This window comes from Lissotriton helveticus, chromosome 6, assembly GCF_964261635.1.
Source record: "Lissotriton helveticus chromosome 6, aLisHel1.1, whole genome shotgun sequence".
Lineage (NCBI taxonomy): Eukaryota > Metazoa > Chordata > Amphibia > Caudata > Salamandridae > Lissotriton > Lissotriton helveticus.
Window position 1 is genome coordinate 1,631,211,082 of NC_136067.1, and position 27,188 is coordinate 1,631,238,269.

General features: G+C 42.7%; 1 protein-coding gene across 1 annotated transcript in view; it reads left to right on the top strand.

The window, feature by feature from the left end:
• Nucleotides 1-13,197, top strand: part of LOC144762811 (uncharacterized) — a 240,806-nt gene extending 227,609 nt beyond the window's left edge. Inside the window, exons 4-5 of the mRNA XM_078648094.1 lie at nucleotides 12,795-12,935; nucleotides 13,147-13,197. Coding sequence (XP_078504220.1) covers nucleotides 12,795-12,935; nucleotides 13,147-13,197 — 192 coding nt within the window. The remainder of the gene's footprint in view (nucleotides 1-12,794; nucleotides 12,936-13,146) is intronic.
• The last annotated feature ends 13,991 nt before the right edge of the window (nucleotides 13,198-27,188 follow it).

Genomic DNA, 27,188 nt, shown 5'->3' on the forward strand with positions numbered 1-27,188 from the left:
CACCTTTAGTCCAACATTGTGTAGATTTAAACCACAATGAAACAGAACTACGTTGGTGTATTCTTGAAAAAGTTCAACTCAAAATGGGCCAGTCAATGGAACATACTCGCAAAAAACGAGAGAGTTTTTGGATTTTCCAATTTGACAGTGTACGTAGGGGGTCTAAATGAAAATATAGCCTGGTTTGTTACTAAACAAACTTAATATGACTATCCCTACTAAATACCTACTGCAATGCATAAAGAATGTACGAATTGGTCTTAATGATCTAATGTAACTGTCACCAATGTCTTCAGTCCTTAAACCGTACATTCAATTCTTAGATCTGGTTAATAATTAGATTATTACCCATTACCTATTTTAAGTCTGAGTTTTATATATTACAAACTCACTGTCCTGTAACAGGATAATTGAGATATGGAGGATGCTCTATGTATTACAAACCATCTATCTTGCAATAGGATATTTTACAATAAATTGGTAAACTAACTTAATATGACACATATCTGAAAACTACAATGGATAATTTACTATCTCGCCACAAATAGAGTCAAATTCATTTGCTGTTGCTCATTAAATGTATATTCCTGCCTGCTAATGTTAAATAAATAAATCAAACCCATTCCAACATGGCGCCCGTTCTGGCCAACAGGAAATGACCTAAAGTTCACTCGATAATGGGCCGCCCCTGTTTTAATAGACATGGTTATCTTGAATCTCACATATTGTCAACCTTTATTTAAAATATCGTTGTGCAGGAACCCACCTAAATATGATGGGTTCCTATTAACTATAAAGTAATAAACTAAATTTACCTAAGAAGTAACAATATGTTCTAACCTAATTTAACCCACTCCAACATGGCGCCCATGCTCGATCCGAACTACACTTGATGTTAATTACTTCCGGGTGACCAGACGTCGAATTTCGTGGCTCACATACTTACGGCCCCTATTTAAATCATTCGAGCGTAGGTACGAATCCCCTATCTGCAGTAACCTCGATATGTGGCAAGACGACCGTATGCGGCTATACCATCGGAGAAAATAAGGTATGAATATAAACTAGTAGAGACCATTACTGGATAGCGGTAGTGAAATTCATAGCAAATGAACTAGGCTACTTTGAATTCGACTAGAACCTGGCTTTATGCCTCTATATAAGACTAGTCCTAGAGGGTGGGCTAGCATGAAGCTAACTAGTCAAATGTAGGGTACACCAATTATAATATTGAGTATTATCTGTTGCATAGGGTAAAACACCATATAATTATGTGTGACAGAGAGGTTAGCTGCACGATCTACAAAATGCATCCTCGAACGAGTGTATGTAGATAGGACTATTAGAATTAACTAAAATTTAGGTGACATCTGAGTCGGTTTGAATTGCTGCAATTCTTTTGCCTATAAAGAAAAAAATTGTTTTTGCCGAAAATTATACTGTGGACCTTGAATATATAGAGATGGGCTGATAATACAATATCTCGTATTTTAGGTTGAACTACTGAAAGAGTGCAACGTCTATAAGAAATACACAGTGGGCTCCGTGCTGCAAACATAAAAGAAGATTAAAGTATTTGGAAATTCCTCTTTAGATGAAAGGTTGGTCCCTAATACAAATTACTGTAACACAACCTTTGTCAACAAAGTGAATTATAAGATGTAACTATACAATGATGTACCTATCTCACTTAGGGATCACTACGACGGGGACCTTACCAGGAGACGTCTTGCCAGACAAAATAGACTGAATTAAATAATACTTCGTATTGAGGCTTTACAATAAACCTAAGGTATGCTTTTGCCCCTTGTCCCAATACTATAGTCATACAAACCCCGCTAATAAATTTTTAATACATATACTCCACCATTTCTTTTAGGATGTAACTATATACTTGCTTACAACAGTGGAAAAGTTTCCCTATTGGCATAAAGATATGCAGATACGCTCACAACAAAGACTAGGTGAGAGCTCATTGCGATTCTGGAGTCACAGTAATCTTATGTAAAAGAGACACTAGTATATCTGTATACGCTGGTATTTATGATTAGGAAATAGTCTCTTAGGGTCCAATTGCAATTGGAGTCATATTTTCAGATGAATTATAAAGCATTGGGAATCATTTCGCTATATAATGCCTGTACCTCACAGCCTGATTGTCCATGATGCAATGTGGTGTTTTTCAGCTAATGTACGAAATAAGTATTATAACAAGAAATGTAGATTGCCGTAATTGACCTTCTTTCCAAGTTAAGTCTTAGGTACATTACACTTTGTTTGTAATTTCAGGTACCCTGTATATACACAAAGAGGAAGGAATAAAACTTTGTACCCTGGTCCTGAGGAAGGTGGTCTTACCCCACCGAAACGCGCGTAGACCTGGCGTATAATTACACACAAGCAACAACTGTGTTACCTCAATTGTAGGATCTGGTTATGATTGGGAGAAATTGAGAGTAGTATAAGTGTGAATTTGTGTGACTGTGCAAGTGTGATTGGTGATTTATGTGTATATATCAGGGTGATGTTTTGTATTATGTAACTTTCTGATTTAGGTAGATATTACAAATGTTTTTTGATATGATGTAATGCACTTTTTATAAATTAATTCAATCTGTACTACCAATCATGTTACTGATGTATATGGAAGAAATGAACTAAAGTAGGAAAAAGAAAAAATATATTTTTTATACACTACAGAAAAAATAAAAACAAATACAATTATAAAATGAAAATTGTGGATGGTGTTGTACCTATATGAATTAGAAGGCTAATGAAATAATTTGATGAGATTGATCGCATGATAAAGTAAATAGTGACCACGGGGGAATCTCTCACATGTCGCGCTAGCGACTTCTGTCAGAGGTTTTCTGTTGAACACGATCCCGAACGCGCTGGATCTACCACGGCTGCAATCTGGGGAAGTCTCTCCTCGAGCAGCATCAAAATCTTCCCAAACTGATGATTTGGAGTTAAAAACCTCCTCGAATGAAATTTGGCACTGTTTTTTGTATGAGGAGTCTTTTTTCATTGTTTGACTTTTTTTTCAACTGGATGGAAGTGCCCAGTGTCTCTAACATCCTGTTCCTGTCCAGTAGGCTCCTCCCAGTGCTTTGTCCATCTTTGGTCACTTTTCATTTGGATTTGGAGTTTGAAGGATCACTCTTTGTGTCTGCTCCATATATCCCATTAGATTTACGGATTTGAATTTGAGATTCCACAAGTAAGTTGAAAAGCTGGTGTTGTTTGTTTGATTGGGGCCATGCACCTGGATTTATTTGTACTTGTAATCAATTTTTTTTATTTATTGTGGTGGGTGGCCTGTTGTTTCAGGTGGTGCCTAGGGATTTCTTTACATTTCATCTTTCTTCTTTTGTATAGGACAAATGTTTCACAGTTAACTACATTTAATACATTGTGACCTATTCTGCTAATTGGCCTTCCAGCCAGCAAACCAGTGCTAGTCATGGGTGCATGAAACAACAGTTTCTGTGGTGTTTACAGCATTTAGTCCATAGATGGATTTGGATTGAAATACATTTTTTTATGCAAACAGTGTATAGGAGTCAGGACTAGGTGGGGTAAGGCCTTTGAAGGATGTGCCTTGTTGTAAATATTTTTTTGGGCCCAATCATTTTAATTTTTGGCATTAATGAATTAATGATGTTTTCTCTGTTTTACCATGCCTCCTTTGTCTGGCCAGTGTGTGTGTTTGCCATAGTTCAACATTTGCCTTTGTTCCAGATGCCATGTGGCCACTGGCCAGGCCATTTTGTATAGTCAGTGGACTGTCCTTCAGCCTGCAGGTGCTGTTTGTTTTATAGGCCTCCTGCCTCTTGTTGTTGTGGCTTATGTTGTGAGTGACTCGACCATGTGGCTGGCGGCCATTATGTGTATGCATCCAGTGTCCTTTTGCCATAGGCCTGCATGTGTTCCTTGTACTAGGCCTCCAGCTTCTTGCTGTACCATGTGGCTGGTGGCCATTTTGTGTATGCATTTGTGTAGGCAGCCAGTGTGCTTTTGCCATAGGTCTGCATGCGTTTTTTGTTCTAGGCTTTCAGCTTCTTGTTGTGGACATGTGGCTGGCGGACAATTTGTTTAGGCAGCCAGTGTGCTTTTGCCATAGGCCTGCATGTGTGTTTTGTTCTAGGCTTCCAGCTTCTTGTTGTGGCCATGTGGCTGGTGGACAATTTGTGCAGGCAGCCAGTGTGCTTTTGCCATAGGCCTGCATGCGTTTTATGTTCTAGGCCTCCTGCTTCTTGTTGTGACCATGTGGGTGGCAGCCATTTTGTGGATCCAGCCAGTGTGATTTCCCTACAGGCCTGTATGTCTTCTCCTTGTTCCCAAAGAATACCTTCCTGTTCAGTGGTATTGTTGATGACAGTGTGGCACTGGTTGGCAGCCATTTTGTGAGTCCAACCAAATTCAGCCCTTTTTGCCATTGGCTGCATGGATGATTGATCAAGGACATAGCAGTTTAATAATAACTTATTATTATATCTTTGAGGATAACTTCACATATATTTAATTATTCAAATGTTTCATTTTTTTAAGTAATTGGTAAATTATTATTATTATTTTTTTTTTTAATTTGTTTTGTATAATTAAAATTTTTGTTTATATCATTTCCCACTACATCTTGCATCAATCAAATCAACCCCATGTCTGCTATAGGTGCACAATAGCATTCATTGTCTAGGGATTACTCCTTCCATTGTCCTTTGTCAGGTGTACCTCCCTCAGGGCCATATCACACGTCGTGAGTGATGTGACATCACATGCCGCACATAAGGCAAACAGTTTCATCTGCTTGTTGTTGTTGTTTGTTTTGCTCACTTTTATTCTTCCAGAGTGGTCAGTCACCATGAAAGTATATGCTGGTTTGGTTTTCTGTTTTACGAATAAGTAGATATATTTACACTGTATTGTAATGTAATTGAGTAACAGCAGTGAGCACACTAAATTATATTTTTTTGTTTGTGCTACTAATTGAACAGCAACAATGCCACGTTTCACTGATGTCCTGCTTGCTTTTTTTCTTTTAGGTGCATGACAAGAAGACAACAACAAAAAACAACAACACATCACTCACAGTACTGCCAGAAAGAAGGCCTGTGCACGGCATGAGCGTGACACATGAGTGACCCATACATCAGACATCTCTTCAACTTGTGAAGCTCAGTGCCACTGCTAACTGACAGCTTCAAGATGGCCCCAATGAAAGGTGCCACTGCTAAGCCTAAAACTGCTACCAAGAAAGTAGCCAGTGAAAAGAAGAAGAAGTAGCTTACCACCACCACCACTGCTATGTCGCCCCAGATGTTTTTTGGAAAACAAAAAACTGTGCCTGCTGCATCGGCCTATGGGGTGCAAGCTGGGAGCAGCACCCCCAAATCAGAAGACCCGCCCAAATCTACGGCCTAAGCCCTTGTCTGTCACAGAGGCAGCCAGTCTAATCATGGCAACACTGACGAGCAGTGATGTTGACATTGCCTTATCTGTATTGCAAAGTAGTACCCAATCATTGCAGGAAACTCAGAGCAGTGGACAACAGCCACAACTGCCATTAGTAGTTTCTCCTGAGGTAGGAGCTTCATGCAGAAGTAGAGCAATCTGCTCTAGAAGATCCCCTTCTGATGATGATCTAGACGCCACTTGGATCCCGCCTCAGTCTAAGAGTGAGACACGCCACAAGATGACTCAGACAAGGCTAGGAAAAAGTAAGGTTCCAGAAAGCCTTAGAGTTATGGAGGCAGATGTAGAAAAGGAGAATGATGACGAGCCAGTCATCATGGATGTTAGCCCAGCCCCAGTGGAGGCCGATGTTACCCCATCCCAACTTCCCGGGGGGATGTCGCAGTGGGACCACAGATACACCCACCGCCAGCTGCCATATTTGCAAAGTCCGGTAGCGACCTACATCCACAACCACCTCAGTAGAAGGAGGTACTGCAGGAAGTTGAACGTCAAAACGCCCACCTAGTGCCAGTCCATCTGACATTGGCTGTGATACCAGCATCAGAAAGTTGAGCTCTCCAGTTTGTGATTTTTTTCGGTTAGCCAGAAGGACAAGAACATTGCCATATGCTCCCTTTGGGTAGCAAGTGTTAGTTGGGCTAAGCTTGGTACAAACTATGGTACCGGGGACCAAACAACCCATTTGAGAAAGAACCATATGTACCATTGGAACGGCCAAATAACTGCAAGTGTTGTTGGTGAAGGAGGTGAAAGCTGGCTGAGCAGGGAATCCGAATCTAATCCAACCGCGGTGGAAGATGAAGAAGAGGAAGACATCTTCATTACGCAACATAGCCCTCTCCCCAGCACTGCAGTAGTATAACCCACATCATCAACATCACAAGGGTACAAGACTCAGGTTGAGATACAAAGGCAACAGAGAACAGTGACTGCCCCGCTGAAAAGCACATTGAGCCTACCACTGCATGCTTTCAAGAAGTCACCTGCATCAGTGGCATTAGGAAAGAAAAACATTCAGGTTACTATGCCATGTTTAGGCCAGAGGGGCAGTATGAACACAACCACCCAACTTCAAATTTGTACAACGTGAAGCTGGCTAAAATGTTAGCGCTCTACCTCCTTCCTTTTTCTTTTGTTGAAGGATTGGGTTTTTCTTGAATTTGTGGCAGCCATCTGCCTGAAACTGAAGGTTTCCAGCCGGTCCTTTTATTCCAGAGTTGCTGTTCCAGCGCTACATCACGATGTGCTTGAATTGCTTGGACAAGCTTTGCAGCAGAGTGCTGTCCACACTATCTACCTGACAACAGACATGTGGACCAGTTGCCAAGCGAGTGATTACATGTGCATCACTGCACCTCTTTTGTGGGGGACTACAGAAAAAATATCTGCAGGTGTTGACACTGCTGAGATTTTTAATGCTGCTCATAAGCATGCAGCAGTAGCGATGTTTGCAATGGAGAAATCCCATACAGCTGCAAACTTTTTGGACGACTTTAACAACAAGGTCTTTGAATGGCTACGACCAAGGGGGCTTAAGATTGGATTTGTTGCCACAGACAATGGCAGTAAAATAGTTAAGGCCATGGCTGATGGTGGTTATATCAGGCTCCTGTGTTTGGCGCACTGCATCAACATCATTGTGCAGGACTTTCTCAAAAAAGAAGACCAAATAAGCAACTTACTGTCCTCCTGCAGAAGAATCTGCACTCATTTCAGCCATTGAGTTAAAGCCCGGAAACAGCTGAGGGTCATTCAGCGTGATAATAGAATGCCTGCTAAAGCACTCATACAGGAGGTGCCAATACACTGGAACTCCACTTATTTCATGCTTAAACGCCTATTTGAGCAGTACAGACCTATCAATGAATATGTCATGCAAAGAGGAAATGCCTCTGTAAATTCCATGGTCATTGTGATGAACCAATGGGGCCTAGTCAAATGCCTGAGAGAGATGCTGCTTCCTTTAGAGTTGTTCACACTGGAAGTCAGCAAAGAGGACAGTACCATGGGCCAAGCCATCCCATTGTTACACATGCTACAGGAACAGCTAATGGAGGTGTCTGCAATGTATGCAGGTGTGGAGAGAAAAAAGGTGCATATGACTTGGTGGAGAGCTTAATCCTTCTCTTGTCTGCTAATAAAAGGGTGCAAAGAGACATTGTACCAAAAATTACATCTGTGCCACAATGCTTCGTCCATGGTATAAACCATTACTGTCTACTTTCATTCCTTTTTAGGACTGGATGTTTAAAAAAAAAACATTGATAGCTGAGCAAGGCAGTGAGCTAGAAAAAGAATGCAAGGGAATTAGAGGCCCTCTGGTCCAGGGCACAAGTCCTGTGGTGCAGCCTTCAAGTTCAGAGCCTGAGAGCAGTGCTGTTGGCTCACATCAGCCAAAGCCAACAACAAGAACACCATCAACAACACCAAGACCAGGAGCATCAGCCCCCAAATCTGCAACTTAGTGGTTTCTACTGGCAGGGCTTAAGCCCAGCCAGAGGTGAAGGCAAAAGAGGTTGAGCAAAGTGGAGCACCAGCAATGAACATTGAGCGAATGGTCAAGGCCTATCTGGATGATGCAACAGAGGTCTACCTTGACCAAAACCCATTGGTGTATTGGTATGGGAAGAGGCGCTAATGGCCAGTGCTCAGCAGTCTGGCAATAAACTACCTGGCTTGCCCTGTAACTAACGTCTCCACTGAGCATGTTTTCAGCGCTGCTGGTACCGTTATCACCGTGAGAAGGACCAGTCTCTTTCCCCAAAACGTGGAGTAATTAACCATGTTCAAAATGAATCAGCACTTTATACCACTAGATTACACCATATGTGAAGTACCACAGGAGGAAGATGACGGAGACTCAGGTCATGGAAGTAGTGTGTTAGATAACCTACTTCTGGGCGAATCACTAGAGTTTGAGGACAAGCTCTACTTCCCTGACTACTAGGCTTTCTTTCTTTGACGCCCCCAAAAAATATAGCTATGGAATATAATTTACTTTATTATTTGTGTGTGTCTGCTTGACCAATTCATCCCTACTGTCTTACTCTTGGATACATGTTATTGGAGTTGGACTCGCAACTGTGTGCAGTGATGAAGTCCTGACTTTTTTTACATTTTATTTTTTTATTAATTTTAAAAGGCACACAGCTACCCGGGGTTTCCCAGCGCCATCGGACATGAACAGAGAGAGATGAGACTATTGATTGAATAACCATGTTTTTAGGCCTTTGCGAAATTTTGTGTAGATGGTTTCATTCCCAAGTGGCGTAGGGAGTGAATTCCACAGAGAAGGGCCAAGACTGGAGAAAGAATGGCCTCCCATGCGCGAGTCTGGTTCTAGGAACTGAAAATTTGGCCTGAGTGGAGGAGCGAAGAAGGCGAGATGGGAGGTAAGGATGGACTAGGGCGTTCAAGCACTGGGGTGCTAAATCTGATTTGGCCGCCAAATTCTGTACGACCTGCAGTTTACGAATCACCTCTTTATTGGCCCCTATATACAGGTCATTGCCATAGTCCAGCCTGGAGGTAATCAGAGCCAAGACTACTGCTTATTTGTGTGAGACCAGGTAACATCCTAAGGATTTTCTTGAGCCATTTTAAGATGGTGAAGCACGTTGTGGCACCTTGACTGCTTGCTGCCTCATTGAAAGCTGGTCGTCAATGATTACGCCTAGATTACAGATTTGTTGCAAAGGTTGGGGAGGAGCACCAATTTGAGGAGGCCAATGCTGAGGGCCCCAGAGATCTTTATTTTTTCTAAAAATTTGTACTTCTGTTTTACCGCAGTTAAGTTTAAGGAGGTTGGCATGCATCCAACTTGCTATATTTTGAAGCCCTGTCTGGAGAGAGGATGGCTTGGATGTCTCCTTGGTGGAAATGGAGAAGATTAGCTGTGTGTCATCGACGTAGGAGAAAATTGACAGCCCAGTCTTTGGCAATTTTAGCCAGAGGTGACATAGATATTAAACAGTAATGGGCTGAGAATAGAGTCCTGCGGTACTCCATGAGGATAGGCATGGGACTTCGAGCTGGCTGACGGGGAAAAGACCTGGAAGGTACGATCAGACAGAAAGTCAGTGAGCCATTTGAATGCTGCCCCGACAATGCCCAGAGATTGTAAAGCTTTTAGTAGGGCGATATGAGACACAGTGTCGAAGGCAGCACTTAAATCAAGCAATATGAGTGCCCCCGTTTCACCCATATCAAGGCGGTGACTCAGAGTTTCTGTAACTCCCATGTGAGTGTTTTTCGTAGAGAACCCAGCTCTGAAGCCAGACTGCGATGCATGTAGAAATTTTTGGGAATCAAGAAGGTGCGCCAATTGTTGATTAATATGTTGTTCAAGTATTTTAGAAAAAGCTGGAAGTAAAGAGATCGGGCAGAAATTAAATAGTTCCGCCGGATCAGCATTGGTTTTTTTCAGTAGTGGGAGGAACATGGCATGTTTCCCTTCAGATGGAACAACTGCTTCTTGCAGAGATGCATTGAACAGCTCCATGATAAGCTTAAGTGAAGCTGGCTCCTGCTTTTGAAGTATGGTAATGGGAAGAGGGTCTCTGGGAGAGCCAGATTTAAGACTGTTTAAGATGCGTTTAAACGAGATGTTATCTAGGGGCTGCCAGTTTTCTAGAGTATTAGAGGGTGCGGCGTTCTGATTCGCCAGGGGGCCTATACAGCTCGATGTAGGGGGAGAGTTCTTAGTTTGCTGCCCCACGTTAAATGTCCCTACGTTCAGTGTTGAGCGGATGTTCTTTACTTTGTTGCTGAAAAACTTGGTCCTCACATTGAGCTTCGGTGAGCACCGGGGGAGGGTTGGCAAGCTGTAGCCGTCAGATCTTTGACTAATTTAAACAGGGACTTGGAGTTGTTCTGTACGGACGTGATGGTGTTATTCACATAATCAGCTTGGGCAGCGTTGCAGCAGGAGTGGTAGTCCCTTTTCGCTGATTTATATGCAAGTTTGGATTCGACGCATAGTCCTTCCTCCAGCGTCTTTCTAGAGCTTTGCACTTGGTTTCTATTTTTAACCTTTCCGAGAACCATGGGGCAGGCTGTCGGTGGTTGTTCACTTTTTTAATGGAGGGTGGAAGGCACGCATCAATGGATGTTGAAATCTAGGTATGGATAGTGTCCAAGTCTGTTAGATTGATTGAAATAATGGCAGGGATGTTGTTAGTGAGGTGTTGGTTGAAAGTGTCAGTGTCTAATTTCTCCAGTTTCTAAACAACATCTTGGTTGCTGACGTAGGTGTACTGACACATTGCAGGTCCTGCCTCACCCTGAAACCGATCAAAAAATGATCGGACCAAAGTACTGGGAGAGCCACTTGTCATGAGATACTAGGGAGATTGGAGAAAATGGGGTCCAATAAATAGCCCGACTTATGGGTGGGACCTGAGATACAAAGTAAGACATTTATAGCTGCCAGATCGGCGGTCAGGGATGTGCTCGTAGTGCATGTTGGGTCTTTGAAGTGAATATTTAAGTCTCCCAGAATAGTGAAGTTGGCAGTGTCCAACAGAAGGGGGGCAATGATTTTGGGGAAGGCCACGGCCCATGGCCCTGCTGGTCAAGGAGGATGTAGATCAAGATTCCAGAGAGAGTGAACTGGGGTGTAAGAGAGAGTTTAAATGAGCTGGCCTCACAACCCTTAACAGGTACATCCTCCCATTTACAGGTAAAAGCATTTTTAAAAAATTTGCGCAATGCCACCTCCTGTTTTGGCTCCGCGCTCCTACCTAATTATCGTATAGTTGGGGGGCAGAGCAGAAGCCACATCGGGACCACAGTTCTCGTGTAACCATGTTTCCGTGAGGAAAATGGCATCAGGATGTTTATTCCACAAGAGGTCTCCCCCTCCAAAGCTATTTCCCTCAAGCAAGATATTGGGTGGAGAGTAAACAAACGTGTGCCTGCCTCCAACCCTGGGCTGTGACTATCTATCCATTTCTTTCCTACCCTAGATGAGGGAGTGCCCCACATGTGACATGATTATATTTGAAGTCTCTGCTTTGCGAACAAATGGAGGATCTACAGTCTGCAATGTACTACCAATCGATCACGGTAAGCACAGCAGAAGAACAGGTAAATGCTGGCATGCATTGCACGCTGAGTGATTGTTGTTTGTTGTGATTTGAACTTGTGATGATATATCATCATCACGTGTGTTGATATTGAGAATTAATGATTCATGTGGTGGCAGGCAGTGTGAGACTGGGTGTTTGTTTGTTACGCTTAATGTGTTAGTGATGATTCAGATTTGAGATTCACAATGTTGGAGGCCTAAGTACCGATAGCTGATCAATAATTTGCCCCTGCAGGTTGTTCTTTTTCCTTGAGAGATAGGATAGCGGGATTCCTTCACCGGGTCCACTCCTCTCAGTCCACACTGTTTTTTTTATTTTTCTATGCTTTTTACTCCTCAAAGACTCAGACCCGACCAGTCCCTTAGATAATGCAATGTTTGCAAATACAAATCTAGAATACACAAAAAGTGGCTAAATTTTTCCCTTCTTGTTGTTCAATAACATAATTGTACTACTACAGGCCAATCTATTGCATTTGTGAGTAGTGACTCAGGACACTGTTGGTACGGAGTTGGACACCATACTCAGACTCAGATTTAAGAAGATCAGAGATGATGGAATGACTCAGAGCGTGGGCGAGAGTGGGACTATTTCGAGGACTGCCATCATAAGAAAATTGACATTTTCAAAATCACTGAAACCAACCGATTGGATGATTGTTGATGACTTTGAAGTGGCCTAAAGGTTAACAACACACCAGACCTACACAGGTCTGTGCAATGGTGGTGGTGAGTGGTGTAGCGGACACCGGTGCATTGATTTTTTTACTTGATTGGGACAATGCTATGTTTATGGCGGTGTGTGTGCTGCTCAGTGCTGTCTCAAATTTGAAGCAACGTGATGGTTGGGTGGGGAGCCTGTTGTTGAAGGTAACTGGAGACAGACATTTAGTCATGAATGATAAATAATCACATTATGCATGTGCTGCTGTTAGGCTACATTTTTTGTTATACATTATGTGATGATGAAATGATGATCAAGACAGTTTGATCAGCCTGATACGGATAGTTACATTACATTTTTGTGGTATTTTTGCTGGTTGTTGTAAAATTGGCCTCACCAATTTGTTCCCACACCAGGCAGAAAATGGATTCATGCAAAAGCTAAAGGATTAATCTTTTTTCCTCTTGCACTTCCTCAGTCTTCACAGTGCACTCCTCCTTAGTTTAACTTATCTCTTTCTTCCAGTCCTTGATTCTTCAATATCATTTTTTTTTGTATCTACAGGCCCTCTTATCCGGCGCCAAACTGGAAAACCAACGCTTACCTTACCGGACCACATCTGCCAGGCACCCAAGATTGATGGACCGTACAATAGGAATCAATGCAGATGAAACTCCCAGTGCCAATTTGGAAATACAGTATAATGTATTCTTTTAGTAATCATTTGGGCTGCGCGTGTTGGAGTTGTGAACTTGAATCCTACAGAAAGTTTATTTTGTAATATTTTTTATATCTTTCAAAGCTTGGTAAGACACATCATAATAATGTAACTTGGTCTCTCTGGGGGCAGGCGGACAATTTAGTTTGGTTTAGCTGTACTCATTTGTTCCTTCATTTCCTTTTCCTCCATTTACAGATTTATGATGGTCAGCTGCTCATTGCCAAGATTAATGTTGTCCTTGTGTAGTGTTTGTCTTTGTCTAACCTTTCCCCAAATCATCCTTCCTATCCATTCATCAAACTCCTAACCCTCTTCCCCCAGGCTGTGTGATTTATTGAGGTTTGACTTAACAATTTACGCCATTAATCAATCACACACTTATTGGGGCAGATGAGGCAAAAGCAACACAAACTCAGTGATGGGTGAGGAGGATCTTATTCTTCAGCTCATATAGCCCACACTGGGAATATATTATATTAGCCACCCCCGCACAGTGTATGATTTATTTTTCAGAGGAACATCTAATTGCCAGCATCATCATTCAGGCACTGTATTAATTTGCGTCTAAGGTTAAGCTTGGCCACTTCATACAGCTCGTAGTAGCTCAACATTGTTCTGATTAATTAAACTTTTTCATTGCTTATCTTATTTCTATTGTCTCTCATCTTGTGTCTTAGTCTGTTCTAGTAGTCTAGTCTCTTGTGACTGTCACTTTTTTTTTCAAAGCTTGAATATAATAATGGCTTTAATCTCCTTATTGTTATCTTCCCTGCAATGAATAGTCTCCTATCCTACAGCTTGAGTTTGCCTAGGAGGGAGTGGGACCTTGCTTCAGTTCTGATGACTTTGCCTTCAAAGGTAAAACGCTGGCATTGCATGCTGCTTGAACTGTGATTGATTGATTCATTGTTGAACTGCAATCATTCTAATGAATCGAAATTCACCCCCAACCCCACCCCCTCCGAGTCCTTAGGGGTTAATAATAATATATAGTAGCAGAGTAGACTGCAGAGACTAGGAGTAGTAGGACAAGGGAGGGTACTGCATAACTATTTTGTTGTTTACATTATCAGCTGATTTTTAAAACTGGCTGCAGCAAAGGTAGCAGTACAAAGTAAAACAATAAACCTACAATTATTTTTAAAAATCATTCATAATGTAAAAGTATGACAACGTTATTCCCTGAGCAAACCCACAACTAGCCCATCCCTCTCCCTAACCCCAACCAAAGTCCAAGTAGTGTCCAAGAGTAGTTCAAAAATGAAATTGTCCATAAAGCAAAGCCCAACAATGCCCCAACTTCCACCCACCCACCCAAAAAAAGATTTAAAAAAAAGGGGCTGAAGAGGGCACTAACGGTGAGCTAGGAGCTTCTTAAGGTGCCTGTCCATCCATTCCTGCCTGGCTTCAATATTTGCCAGCCTCAGCATGATGCAGCGCTCAAATTGGTGGAAATAAGGGGGAGCAGCAGAGATGGTGGAATGGTGGCTGGCGCCCATTGGACCACGGCGTCGGTGTTGTTTTGTGGCCTGGCTGGAGCCCTGGGCATCTGGAGCTCCTTATGCTTCCTCATCCTCCAAGGCTACCAGCCGCTGGTACTCGGGCCTGATGGCCTCCAGTTTCCGCAGCCGGGTCTGGACTGCAATCTCCTGCCTGCTACGTGGTTTTGGATCAGCAGGAGTAGCTACATATCAAGAAACAAGAAAGAAAAAAGACAAATTGTAAACAATGCTCTTAGCAAAACACATAAAAAGCAATGCCATGGGTATGGAGGGAGGGAGTTGATTGATGATGGGTGGGTAGGAAGGATACATAATATGTTGCACTTGAAAACTACTGTGAGTCCAGGGAGGGGCTGAAATACAAGCTGCTCAATCAACACTTTGAATGAAAAATAAACTAAAAAAAACTTTCCAGGCAAGTAAAGGTGAGAAGAACACCACTACAGTGGAGACCCTAATCCCTTGTTTATTCTCCTTCCCAAGGATTTTTCCATTCATCATTGCATTGTTCTTCTAGTATTTTATTTTGTATTCTTCACCTTGGCTTTGCTACTCACCACCATTTAAGATGTATATTCTCTCAATCCAGTCTTCACCATTGAAACCATCCATCCATCCATATAGCCATCCATCCAAACATGGCTCTCTCTTTCACTCTCAACATACCTTTCAGCAACATACATTTGTCATTTACCCACCCATGCGTCCTTAAGTTTCTTTCGATCAAAAGAAACCACCACAGGATTCCAATCACTCACCCAGGCAGGAATCCTTTCATGCATACATTTTCACCCACCCAGGCAGGCTTCCCACTTGTATACCTTTCATCCATCCTTCAATCACCCATGCATCCTATCAGCCACCTATAGTATTTGCATCTGGCGCTTTCAGCCATGCATCTTTCTCTTTCAGTCATATATTAAATTTCATCCGTCCTTTCTCCTACAATCCTTCTTTCCCTATTCCATCAACCCATAGTTAAAGGTGTTGTTCATGACACTTTCTCTGCAGAGTTGAAGATAGGAGCGGCCATAAGTTACTCAGCCCAACTCCTGCTGTGTTCAGCTGTTGTTCACAAGTCAACATTACACCTTTACAGTGAGTATATAATGAATTGTGAATAAGCAAGAAATATGACTTACCACCACCCGTCAATGCCGCTGCCTCACCCCCTGACTGTTGCTGTCACTGCTGCCCCAGCACTGGTTGTCGATGCAGCTAGAAAAAAAAAACCTACACATTTCTTAGATGCCAGATACGCCTCCCCCTATTAATTTTTGTTATAGAAAAATACACCACACACATCAGTCACTACAATTTGGATACATTGCAGATAGTATCTTCTATCAAAAATATCAGGTTGGGCTTTTTGTTGGTGCCATTTTTAAACAAGCAAACTGTTTAGGAGTGGCTGGAGGTATTGATGAATCTGATGTTTTGAGAAAATATAGCATATGGCCTTGGTTGGCAAATGCAATGGGGCCATCCTCCTCGTACTTTCTTCCAGACATGGTGCACAGTAATCAGTTCACCAACTGCTACTAATAATACTAGGCCTAGCTAAGAAGACACAACTTTGGGGTGTCCAACGTGACCATGGCACTCTCTTGTTTTAGTGATTGAGCCTTCTCATCTCAACAAACATGCATAGAATACCTCACTTGGGCAATGGGCGTGCAATCTGCACGGCATAGTAGTAGTAGTATGTGACCAATGGGTTCTCTTATAGTACCACCACTAGGCAGTCCACAACATAAGGAAAGAGGGAAAGCTGACTGACAAAGCTGAAAAAAGCAAGCTACAGACAGACTAGTAACTTCAGACTAGAGACAGTTTGAAGTAAAGTACAGAAACTTGAAATATAGAAAATAAGTAAATAGGATAATGCAAGGATAAGAAGAATTTAGAAACGGATGGATCGAAGAGGATTTGGAAAAAATATATAAAACATATAAAAGGGGTAGACATTATTCAAAAAGGAGCGGAAAAGTTAGGGGAATAAGTATATTCATGTTTAACACCAGGAACACTTACTGGGGCCAGCAGACTCATCAGCCGTGGAACTCTGGGAGCCACCTTCAGCTCCCAGACCCTCACCCGCCACAGCCCTCTTCTTGCCTCTTAGGCATAAAGACGAAAAAGATTGGTGGTAAATAAATATGTCCCCAAAAACAGGCAAAGGCAATTGCAATAACATTGAACTTTTCTAAATCAGATAGTAGTAGTATATCGCGGACCGTCCTATCCTATTCCAAATTTCCAAAACCTACCTACCTAGACCTGTTCCAAATTCAGTAAACTACATTTTGGACTTACTAATAATAAATTGCATCAGATGATGTTTGCTTCTTCTCAAATGTCCTTTGCAATCTCTCTACCCCCCTTTAACGGGCCAATTCACTAAGGGCCTTATTAATAATTATGATGATGACGGGCGGGCGCCGCTGTGGTTCTGGAACCGCCCGACCGTAGTTCAGCGATCACGACCGCACTATTACAAATCAATGCGATCGCCCATAGACCACAGGGTGGTCGCAAACCTCCATTTCTCAATGGACGCTTGTGTGGCAATGGAAAAGGCCTGCAGCACAAGCTTGCATTGAAAAATGGATGTTGTTGTTCACAAACATCCCTGCGCCATCCGTGTGGCATGCACCATGCGGTTACAAATTACAAATAACTCATTAAAGAACTTCTTACATAACCATCACAGCAACCCAAATGAGCACCAGCTAGTACGATAATAGATAGTGTGTTCTAGATAACAGCATAGAACCCACAAGTAATAATAAATATTAATAATTTTAATAATTACTTAGCTACTCACCTAGCCCCACAACCTCAACCCCTAGCAGGTCCCGCAGGTCCTGCTATCAATCCAGGATGTTGTACCAGTGGTGTTTCAACTACTGATGGGTGTGCCAGACCCCAGAGCAGCGGCACACTGCCTGGTGCACCCTTGCCCAGCGCTGCTGGTGCTCCTACATCCGGTACCTGGACCCAGGCTTACTGCCTGTAGCCAGGGAAGAGGGGAGGTGGCACTGGATATAAAAAAAACAGTACTGCCACCTCCACCTCAGAAAAACGGGCACAGGGCTGCACCCCTGCCTGGCACTGCCATGGGGCTGGGGGGAAAGAGAGAAAAAAAGAAATGTGGAAAAAGAAGAAAGGAGGGTAATAGGGAAGTTGTGAAGCTAAAAAATGTAAAAGTGCAAAAACACAAAAATAGAAAAAACGCAAAATACGCACTTAGGAAGACAGAGGGTAAGATACTAAATAACAAAAATGGGAAAAAAGTTTTAAAAGCCAAGGATTACAGAGTTTAAGGAAGGATGAAAAAGTAGGCCTCAGCACCATAAACAGAGTAAGAAACAAAATAGCCGGGCCCATGAGCAACTGCGTGGTGCGGTTTGCGCAATATTTCCACCCGAGCACGCAATCTGCATTGACTTACGGGGGAAACATCACATGAACTCCACTTGCTCTTGGAACGCCTCGTAGTGCAGTGTAGTTTATTACCGCTTTGTGGAGTTCAGTGTTCCGTAGCCACTCGATCTATGCCCAGACTTAGGGGCCTATTAGGATGGCGGACGGACCTGCGTCTGTCCGCCATCCCCGAGGTGGAGGGACCGTCCGCAGGGGCAGCGGCGGTCCCTCCAGTGCAATTAGGATGTGACCGCCATCTGGCGGTGGGTGATGTCTGTGGCCGCGGCGGTGAATCCGCATCCTCCAGGCCGGCGGTGGCTTCCGCCAGCCCGTAGGATGCGGATTCACCGCCATCCTAATCGGCCCCTTAGTTTTGTTGCTCTGCTAGGTGCTCGTTGTGACAATTAAATTGTTTTGCATGCAGCTTTTTGGTGCTGACTTTTTCTATTTCTATTATTCAATTTCTTTGTGTCATCCATGCTTTTCTTCTTATTTTGTACATGCATTTTCAATAAACATATGTTGAATATTTGTTGCTGATCGAGTGAAATAAACAAATGTGATTTTCAAGTGTCTTAGCACCCCTCAGTTTGGGCTCCTTGTTCCATCAGTGAAAGGGCCATACGTCACAAATGACAGTTGCGGTCAGCCAGTGACTGAGGTGTAAGGACTAGTCAATATGTGAATCTTACCAATTGATAGCTGAGTAAGCATTACCTTTTGCTACACTTTCTCTTTACAGATTGTATAACCTCTGTCAAACAGCTATGTGGTCTCTAGACAGATCCTTTAATACCTGAGAGTAATATGAACAGACTTGTTATGTATCAACACTGGTTTCGAAAATCCATTTATTCATTGCTCTGACTGCAAAGTCAATGTTCAGGCTGATGTTGATATGCCACCTCTGCTGAGTCTACAGAGACCCAAGGAAGGTGATGGAATCAGGGTTCCAGGGTAATCAGTAGACCCTCTCTTAGATCTCCGAGGGCCCAAGAGAGGAAGGAGACTACAACAGCTGGATTTCCTGTCAAGTGTGTATCTTTGAAGACTGATAGGGGTCCCAGTCCGCTCTGATGGGTAGCTTTCACAAAGATGGTGTCAACAAGGTGTTGTCTCTCTGGTGTCGGCAGAGAGCTCGGAGGTGGGGGTCGAGGGATAGTGCCTGTTAGCATGGGTGGGAAAGGGATATATCGAAAGTTGTGGGGGAAGGTGTCAGGGCCTCAGGTATTTTTCGTTTTTTGAAATATTTGTATGTTCAAGCATGGTGTGGGAAGGTGGAAGGGCACCAGGTATAGTTTGTGTATTTGTGAGGGGGCCTGTCACTAACGAGGGTGGTGGTGTGAGTGGCATGACATTAAGTAAATGTTATTTTTAATGTTCCATTGGGGGGCAGGAGAGTTGGGGCCGAAGAAAATGTTCTAGAGTGACTGTACACCTCATGTTGGAAAGCTGTCTTTCTGTGGTTGCTGTACAATTGATTTTGGGGGGCCCAGTGACTTGCCCTGTGGGAGTTCCAGTAGTTAATTTGGGTTGGTCATTCCCAGTCGGTACCACAGGCACTTATTTTTGGAGACCTGGATTCTTTCAGTCCCTCCCGTGGCCAGTGGTCCTGATAATTAAAATGTTTATATGAACCTAGCCTTTTCTCAGGCCAGTGATGCTGGAAAAATTTACGAGGTGGGGGTGCTATCATCAATGTTACATCACTGAAGTCATGGGGATTGTGAAAAATGCAAGCATCACACAAAAAATGAAGTGTAGCAAATGAGCCAGGTCCATTCAGCATGAGAGTGGCAAGGATGAGCAATGTAGCCTGTGGTGCATTTGGGAGCACACCGTTGTAAATATATTCCCAAAGCCTTGTGTGGTAGTGCACTTTCATTTTCAGTTCACACATTTTCCATTGAAATTGCCATTAAATTTGCACAGACATGCAGTTTTACTGGTAAAATGTAGCGCACAAAATAATAATATGTAGTAATCAGGTGTCGTCAAATATTTATCACTTACACATCACCAAGTTAAGTGGCTTGCTTAATTTTGATCCTATAAAAATCTTTGGTTCTATCAGAATTCATTTGTAGTTGCTTAACTGCTAATATATTTTGGAATATTTGTACAGTGAATTTATAGGTATTCAAGTTTTGCTGTGTTTTAGAAATAAACTGACATCCTGCAACCTTTCTTCTCACACTAACTGGACCCCAGTACGATTGTCACATAGTTCATGTTGCAAAATCCTCCCACTTTGCAGTCAAAGAAAGAAATGTAAACACCAGTCTCAATGTTAAATAATAAGCAGCAATTCCTTAGAAGATGCAGCCTGACATTTGACCTCTGTGACAAGATAAAAAACAAAATTAAAGGGCATCTTTATTGTTTATTGCATTTGGGGTGCTACAGCACACCGCGCACTGCGGTTTCCAGGGATTATGCCCCACGTCCATATCATGTATCCCACTCGCGCTCCCACTCCTGCAAATCAAGAGAGAGCAGGCCTGGGTAGTAGCTGTCCCTTTGCTAGAAGAGGCCCCCAAGCCCTGCCATCAAGAGGAAAGCATGAAAGCGTCATGAAACCGATTGGTGTCCGAGCGCTTTATAAGTCTCTTTAACCTCAACCTTATCACCATGGTCAGCCAGCAGGTATATTTTTTCTCTGCAGACACAAAAGGCATTGGTTCCCTGTGAGTCTGCGTGCATTACAGAGGTGACTAAGGTTGGAATAGTCAGGTATTGTGCGCTTACTACCCCTGACGAGGTGTTGAATCGCTTTTTCGGCGAGTAGCACGCTACTCCGGAACCCGTAAAAGATTAGTGTTGAGTTAGTATATTGAAATATGAAAGTAATTTGAGTGGTGGATAGGTTAGTCAGTTATTTGGATTCACAAGGATAGCGGAGGGATAGAAGTGGGAAAAAGGTTTGCATTTATATAGCGCTTGTTACCCCTGATGGGATGTTAAAGCACTTTTTTCTGCGAGTAGCACGGTACTCCGTAACCCATAATGGATCAGTGGTGAATTACTATAGTGAAATATGAAAGTAATTTGAATGATTGATATTAGTCAGTTATTTGGGTTGAGAATGATAGCGGAGGAATAGAAGAAGGAAAAAAGGTTTTCATTTATATAGTGCTTGTTACACCTAATAGGGTGTTGAAGCACTTTCTTGGCGAGTAGCACGCTACTCCGAAACACATAAGGATTAGTGGTGAATTAGTATAGTGAAATATGAAAGTAATTTGAGTGGTGGATACAAATCAGTTATTTGAATTGAGAAGGATAGCAGAGGGATAGAAGAGGGAATAGGTTTGCATTTATATAGCGCTAGTTACCCCTGATGGGGTGTTAAAGCGCTTTTTTGGCGAGTGGCGCGCTACTCCTGAACCCATAAAAGGATTAGTGGTAAATTAGTATAGTGAAAAATGAAAGTAATTTGAGTGGTGGAAGTTAGTCAGTTATTTGGATTGAGATGGGTAGCAGAGGAATAGAAGAGGGACAAAGGTTTGCATATATATATGTCTATATAGCGCTTGTTACCCCTAATGGGGTGTTGAAGCGCTTTTTCGGTGAGTAGCATGCTACTCAGGAACCCATAAAAGGATTAGTGGTGAATTAGTATAGTGAAATATGAAAGTAATTGGAGTGGTGGATATTAGTCCGTTATTTGGATTGAGAAGGATAGCGGAGGGATAGAGGAGGGAAAAGGTTTGCATTTATATACCACTTTCTACCCCTAATGAGGTGTTGAAGTGCTCTTTTTGGCGAGTAGCACGCTTCTCTGGAACCCATAAAGGATTTGTGGTGAATTAGTATAGTGAAATATGAAATTTGAGAAGTGGACATGTTAGTCTGTTATTTCAATTGAAAAGTATATTGGGGGATAGAAGAGTGAAGGATTTAGACTTTTTGGGGAGGATATAGCAGCAGTGGGAGGCTTGGGATGAGAAAAAAGGGATGTGGAGGGGAAGAGTCAGAGGGAAGAGTTTAGAAAGGCTTGTTTTGGGGGATGGATCAGCATAGTAAAAGAGGTGTGAGTCAATCAATCAATCAATCACGGCATTTGTAGAGCGCGCTACTCACCCGGGAGGGTCTCAAGGCGCTGGGGGAGAGGGGTAAGTTGCTGCTCGAACAGCCAGGTCTTGAGCTGCTTCCTGAAGGAGAGATGGTCTTGGGTTCGCCGTAGGTGGGTGGGGAGGGAGTTCCAAGTCTTGGCCGCCAGGTAGGAGAAGGATCTTCCTCCGGCGGTGGCTCTGCGGATGCGTGGTACGGTGGCGAGGGCGTGGCTGGTCGATCGTAGCTGGCGGGTGGGCATGTAGAAGGTCAGGCGGTCGTTGAGGTACTTGGGCCCCAGGTCGTGCAGAGCCTTGTGTGCGTGGGTGAGGAGTCTGAACTTGATTCTCTTGCTGAAGGGGAGCCAGTGCAGGTCTCTCAGGTGTCCGGTGATGTGGCTGTGTCGAGGGATGTCCAGGATAAGTCGTGCGGAGGCGTTCTGGATGCGTTGGAGTCTTTTTTGAAGTTTGGCTGTGGTTCCGGCGTAGAGGGTGTTCCCGTAGTCCAATCGGCTGGTGACGAGTGCCTGGATGACGGTCTTCCTGGTTTCGGTGGGGATCCATCTGAAGATCTTGCGGAGCATGCGCAGGGTGTTGAAGCATGAAGATGAGACGGCGTTGACTTGTCTGGTCATCGACAGGGAGGAGTCCAGGATGAAGCCCAGGTTGCGTGCGTGGTCCGTTTGTTTGGGAGCGGTGCCCAGGGCCGGGGGCCACCAGGAGTCGTCCCAGGCGGAGGGTGATGATCCCAGGATGAGGACTTCTGTCTTGTCCGAGTTCAGTTTAAGGCGGCTGTTCTTCATCCAGTCGGCAACGTCTTTCATCCCTTCATGTAGGTTGGCTCTGGCGGTGGTGGGGTCGTTGGTGAGGGAGAGGATCAGCTGGGTGTCGTCGGCGTAGGAGATGATGTTGAGGTTGTGTAGGCGTGCGATGGCTGCGAGGGGGCTCAGGTGGTGCAAGGAGGGATAGATTAGGGGAGAGTCTAGTTAGGGCTATTTTGGGAATCAAAGTAGTGGTATGGGGTTTGGGATGAATGAGAGAGTGGAGGTAATGGATATATTGATAGAGGTATACGGTAAGAAATAGGCTCGTTCATTGGAAAGAGTAGTAGAAAGAGATTGGAGATTAGTCAGAGAGTTGAGGTAGAAGATATATTGAGAGAGGTATGGGGTGAGAAATAGGGTAGTGCATTGGATATGCTGAATTAGAAGAAAGTAATAAATATATGGATCCATAAGTACATGGAAATTTTATAGAAGGTATATAGATGCATAAAGGAAGGAAGTATAAGTAGATTAAAGATGCATTTGATAAACTTGGGTTTTCAAGAGTTTTACTTAAAAATTCTTTTTTTTTTAACATAATTATTCTACATGTTTATACAAAGCAATACCCATATAAAGGTACATATCTATAGTACAAATAAATGCTTATATACAGAGGGGTATACTGTATATTTCTGTTTGCGAATGGTGCTTATGTGGGGAAGATCCAATTCTTGAGTAATTTTCTGAAGATAAAATGGTTGTCGGTGGATTCAGGACTTAATTTGAGCAGGTGCTCTCCGGTGCTCAGCACCGGCACCTAATCCTCAGCACCGGTGCTTATAGCACCAATTAAGGACATGCTAATTTGGAAGGCAAATGATTTTCCTTAGAATCTAATGATGTTGAGCCACGCCGAGACTCAAACCTAGTTCCCTAGCTCTGAAATCGGCAACTGTAGCCATTAGGCCAAGTCCTCTCCAGAATAACAAGTGCTGGAGCTCTAGTCAGGAGGCAGTGGTACCACCACATGTCTCCAGTTAGCGCTGCCTCCTGAGGAGAGCCCCGGCACTTTTTATTTTACAAATTAACCACTGGTGGATCTTATGTTGGGGGGTAAAGAGTTCCATATTTTGGCTGCTTGAACAGGGAAGGGTGTGGCACCCATGTTTTTTTCTTGTATCCTGGGATTTTGAGGTGAGGTGCCACTCTAGAGCGAAGGTTCCCATGATGAATGTGTTTGGTGATATTATTCCTGATGAAGAGTGGTCCCATTCCATGTTTGGCCTTGTGGGTGATACAAAGCGGCTTGAACGTGGATCTTCTGGCAACCGGTAACCAATGCAGGGCTTTCAAGGCAGGTGAGATGTGGTCTCGCGGTTTGATAGGCAAGAGTAGTCTGGCAGGCGAGTTCTGAATCCGTTGTAGTCTTTTCATAGTTGTTAAAGGTGATCCGTGGTAGAGCCAATTGGCTTAATCGAGTTTGGACAGAACAAGGGAACAAGAGAGATGGTTGCTTGGACCTTGTGTGGAAATCCCAAATGGGGAAGATTTGTCGCAGAGTTTTTATAGTAACAAAACATGATCTTGTTAGTTTGTCCACTTGGGCATCCATCGATAGCTTGGAGTCCATGGTCATTCCGAGTTTTTTTCCTTCCTTTGATACTTTAGGCAGTGATCCAAGGGATCAGGCAAGGCGGGAAGCGGGTCATAATGTTTCCAATCGCCACATTTGAGTATTTCAGATTAGGAAGCATTCAATTTGAGATGGCTCCAAGTCATCCATTGATCCACGGCTCTGAGACAACTAAAAATTGGGGAGTTTCCACTGGGGCAGAGCAAATACAATTTTAGTTTATACTGGGGTTGAAATGGGGAGGAAACAGGTAGATGGGAAGGATAAGTTGTGAAAAGTAAAAGATTGTGGGAATGGACAGCATTAATAGTGGATGTGGGCTGTGCCTCCTTGTGGAAATAGCAAATTTTGGGCACCGGTACTTCTGTGTTGTTTTTTTTTTTTACAAAATAAGCATTGTTGAGTTACATGCTTTCTGGTGATGCTGTTAATTCCATTTCGACTGAAACTGCAAACAAAATTAGCAACTTAGTGTGCCAGGTTGAAGTCAATTAACTATTTTCCATCTACTTGGGCATCTCCGTGTGTCTCGGGTATATTTTTTATATATTTTTTTCGATTGGCAAAAGAGCATCTATTCTAATTTGTGTCCTTTCCCATGTTGACTTTCATTCACTATGATATGATAGCGGAATCTTTTATGGTGTCCATAACCCTGATCTGTATCATTGCAATAAAACAATAGCACATTTATGGCAGTATCTCAGCTATGACAGTATGTTTCCCAGGCACTTAAGTGAATTACATTCACGAGATTTTCCTTTGCTTTTTGAGAAACTAACATGTAACCATTTACCCATTGGCAACTACAGTTTGGATTCTTTTCCACTTCTCCGAACCAGGCCAGCTCTGTTCTATATTAGCAAATTAATTCCTTACCACAAGCTATTTTTAGTATCATTGTGTAAACAATGACCTAGATGTTTATGTAAATGTTTCAGGATGGCCCAAAGAGTCTTAGAAGTTCATGGTGCATACAATCTTGCAGCATGGAGAGCTTCTATGTGAGTCACAGGGAAGGGAGGGTACATCTTTCTAGGTAAAAAAGAAGAAGAAAGAGTTGTATCCTTGTAATGGACACAACCGCAAGTACAAATAGTACATTTGTTGCAGCCCATTAACAACTGTCACTGGTTTTGATGTCACTTAGTATGCTACTAATTAACACTTTATTTTATTAACATCAGAAGGCCAAGAGGCTGAGTGGACTTACCGAGGAGTTGAGCCTGTGACTTTGGGTCCACCAATACATTTCTATTGGGATGCATTAACCTGTTCATCCATTGCAGAGCTTAAATAGAACAGTATTTATGGGATCAAGGGAGAGTAATGTGCCAAATAGAGGACATGGGAAGAGAAACTAGAATACATAACGGTGATGCGGAATGGAAAGACCCTTTGTATGCTTTGTGTTGGCATGTACTTTAATGATATAAATTATAACAAGTGCAGTGAATCTATTGACAGAACAGGTAAGTCCTGTTCCTAACTACCCTAAGCCTTCGCCACCAGTGGCTTTGTCCAATCTGGAACCAGCTCAGGGTATGCTCTTGCAGACATGCAGTACTGACCAGCCTCAACTCAGTGGAACTACAAATTATATCCCAATCAATTAAATATCTCCAGGGGACTGAAGTGGCATGAAATAAAAATTAGGAACATGAACTGAATGACTTTAACATTTTAAAGCCACTGACCCCAAACAGACCTGTTCAGGAACAACTCGCTTATACATTTTTCCACTGGCAACCGAGAACCAACGGTTAGACATCACATAGTAAATTATTTGATAACTAAAACTGATTAACTAAGGGACACAATCATGCACTTTAACCTGCTCTTTTGCACTTCCTTCCCTTCTTTGCCCCTTGTTTTCAGTGCATTAAGGGATGCACTATAACATGTTTAATATACGCCCATTCATGCCACTTTTGAATTCTTGTCCTGCATGTTGCACTTCCATATTGCACTTGAAAGCACAATACTGAGCACCTCAACCAAGCCAGTTTCTTATACTATCTTTTAGCTGTCCACTTGTTTTATGTTATCAGTATTTTTTGTTGTTATTTTATATTGTGTTTTATCAACCTTAATGTAACGCATTGAACGTGCAAAGGTTTTAATTAATCATGCATATTAAAATTTCCTACTTACTTAAAGCTCCTTCTCCCCACGTTATTGAACCAGTTTCGGGTCAAAAACAGATTTTGGATGTGGTGATCTTGATGGAGCAGATTTCACCTGGAGTCAGGCATTGTTTATTTTTGTGCTTCAGACAGACTGCATTTAAATTGCTACACACATTTTAGTGCAAGTTAAAAACATGGCACATGAAAAATATGAAAGTGAGGCCTAAGTCAGTCTGAAATGCTTGTGGTGAATTAACATGTGTTTTTGCAGTGTAAAGAAAAGTGGCCTTTTTAGCTTTGAAGATTAATAGAATGTGTTTCTCTCTTCCCAGCTCATCCCTTGTAATCTAAATTCACTATTCCTGTCTTAAAATACTTTGGCTTGTTGCATATTTTGATAAACATTTTCAGTTAATAACACCTCTTTTTATAACGTGTGTGAATTAACAAATGCACCAAACACTACACATGGGACTAAATGCTTGCATTTTGCATGAAAAGCTATCTAAAACACTAATATTTACAACAAGGGGTGGTGATGGACAGAGTCTCTGAATTAAGCAGAATACTCTCACCCAGTCAAGAGATCAGGGCTAGATCCAACACCGTTTTTTAGCTCATTGCACCCTCCCAGTTTCAGAACCTGGCTGTATGCAAATTAGTCTGTCCCTGGCCCAGTGCATCATGGGAACAGGGCAGACCAGACTACAAAACCCAATTCTTACACT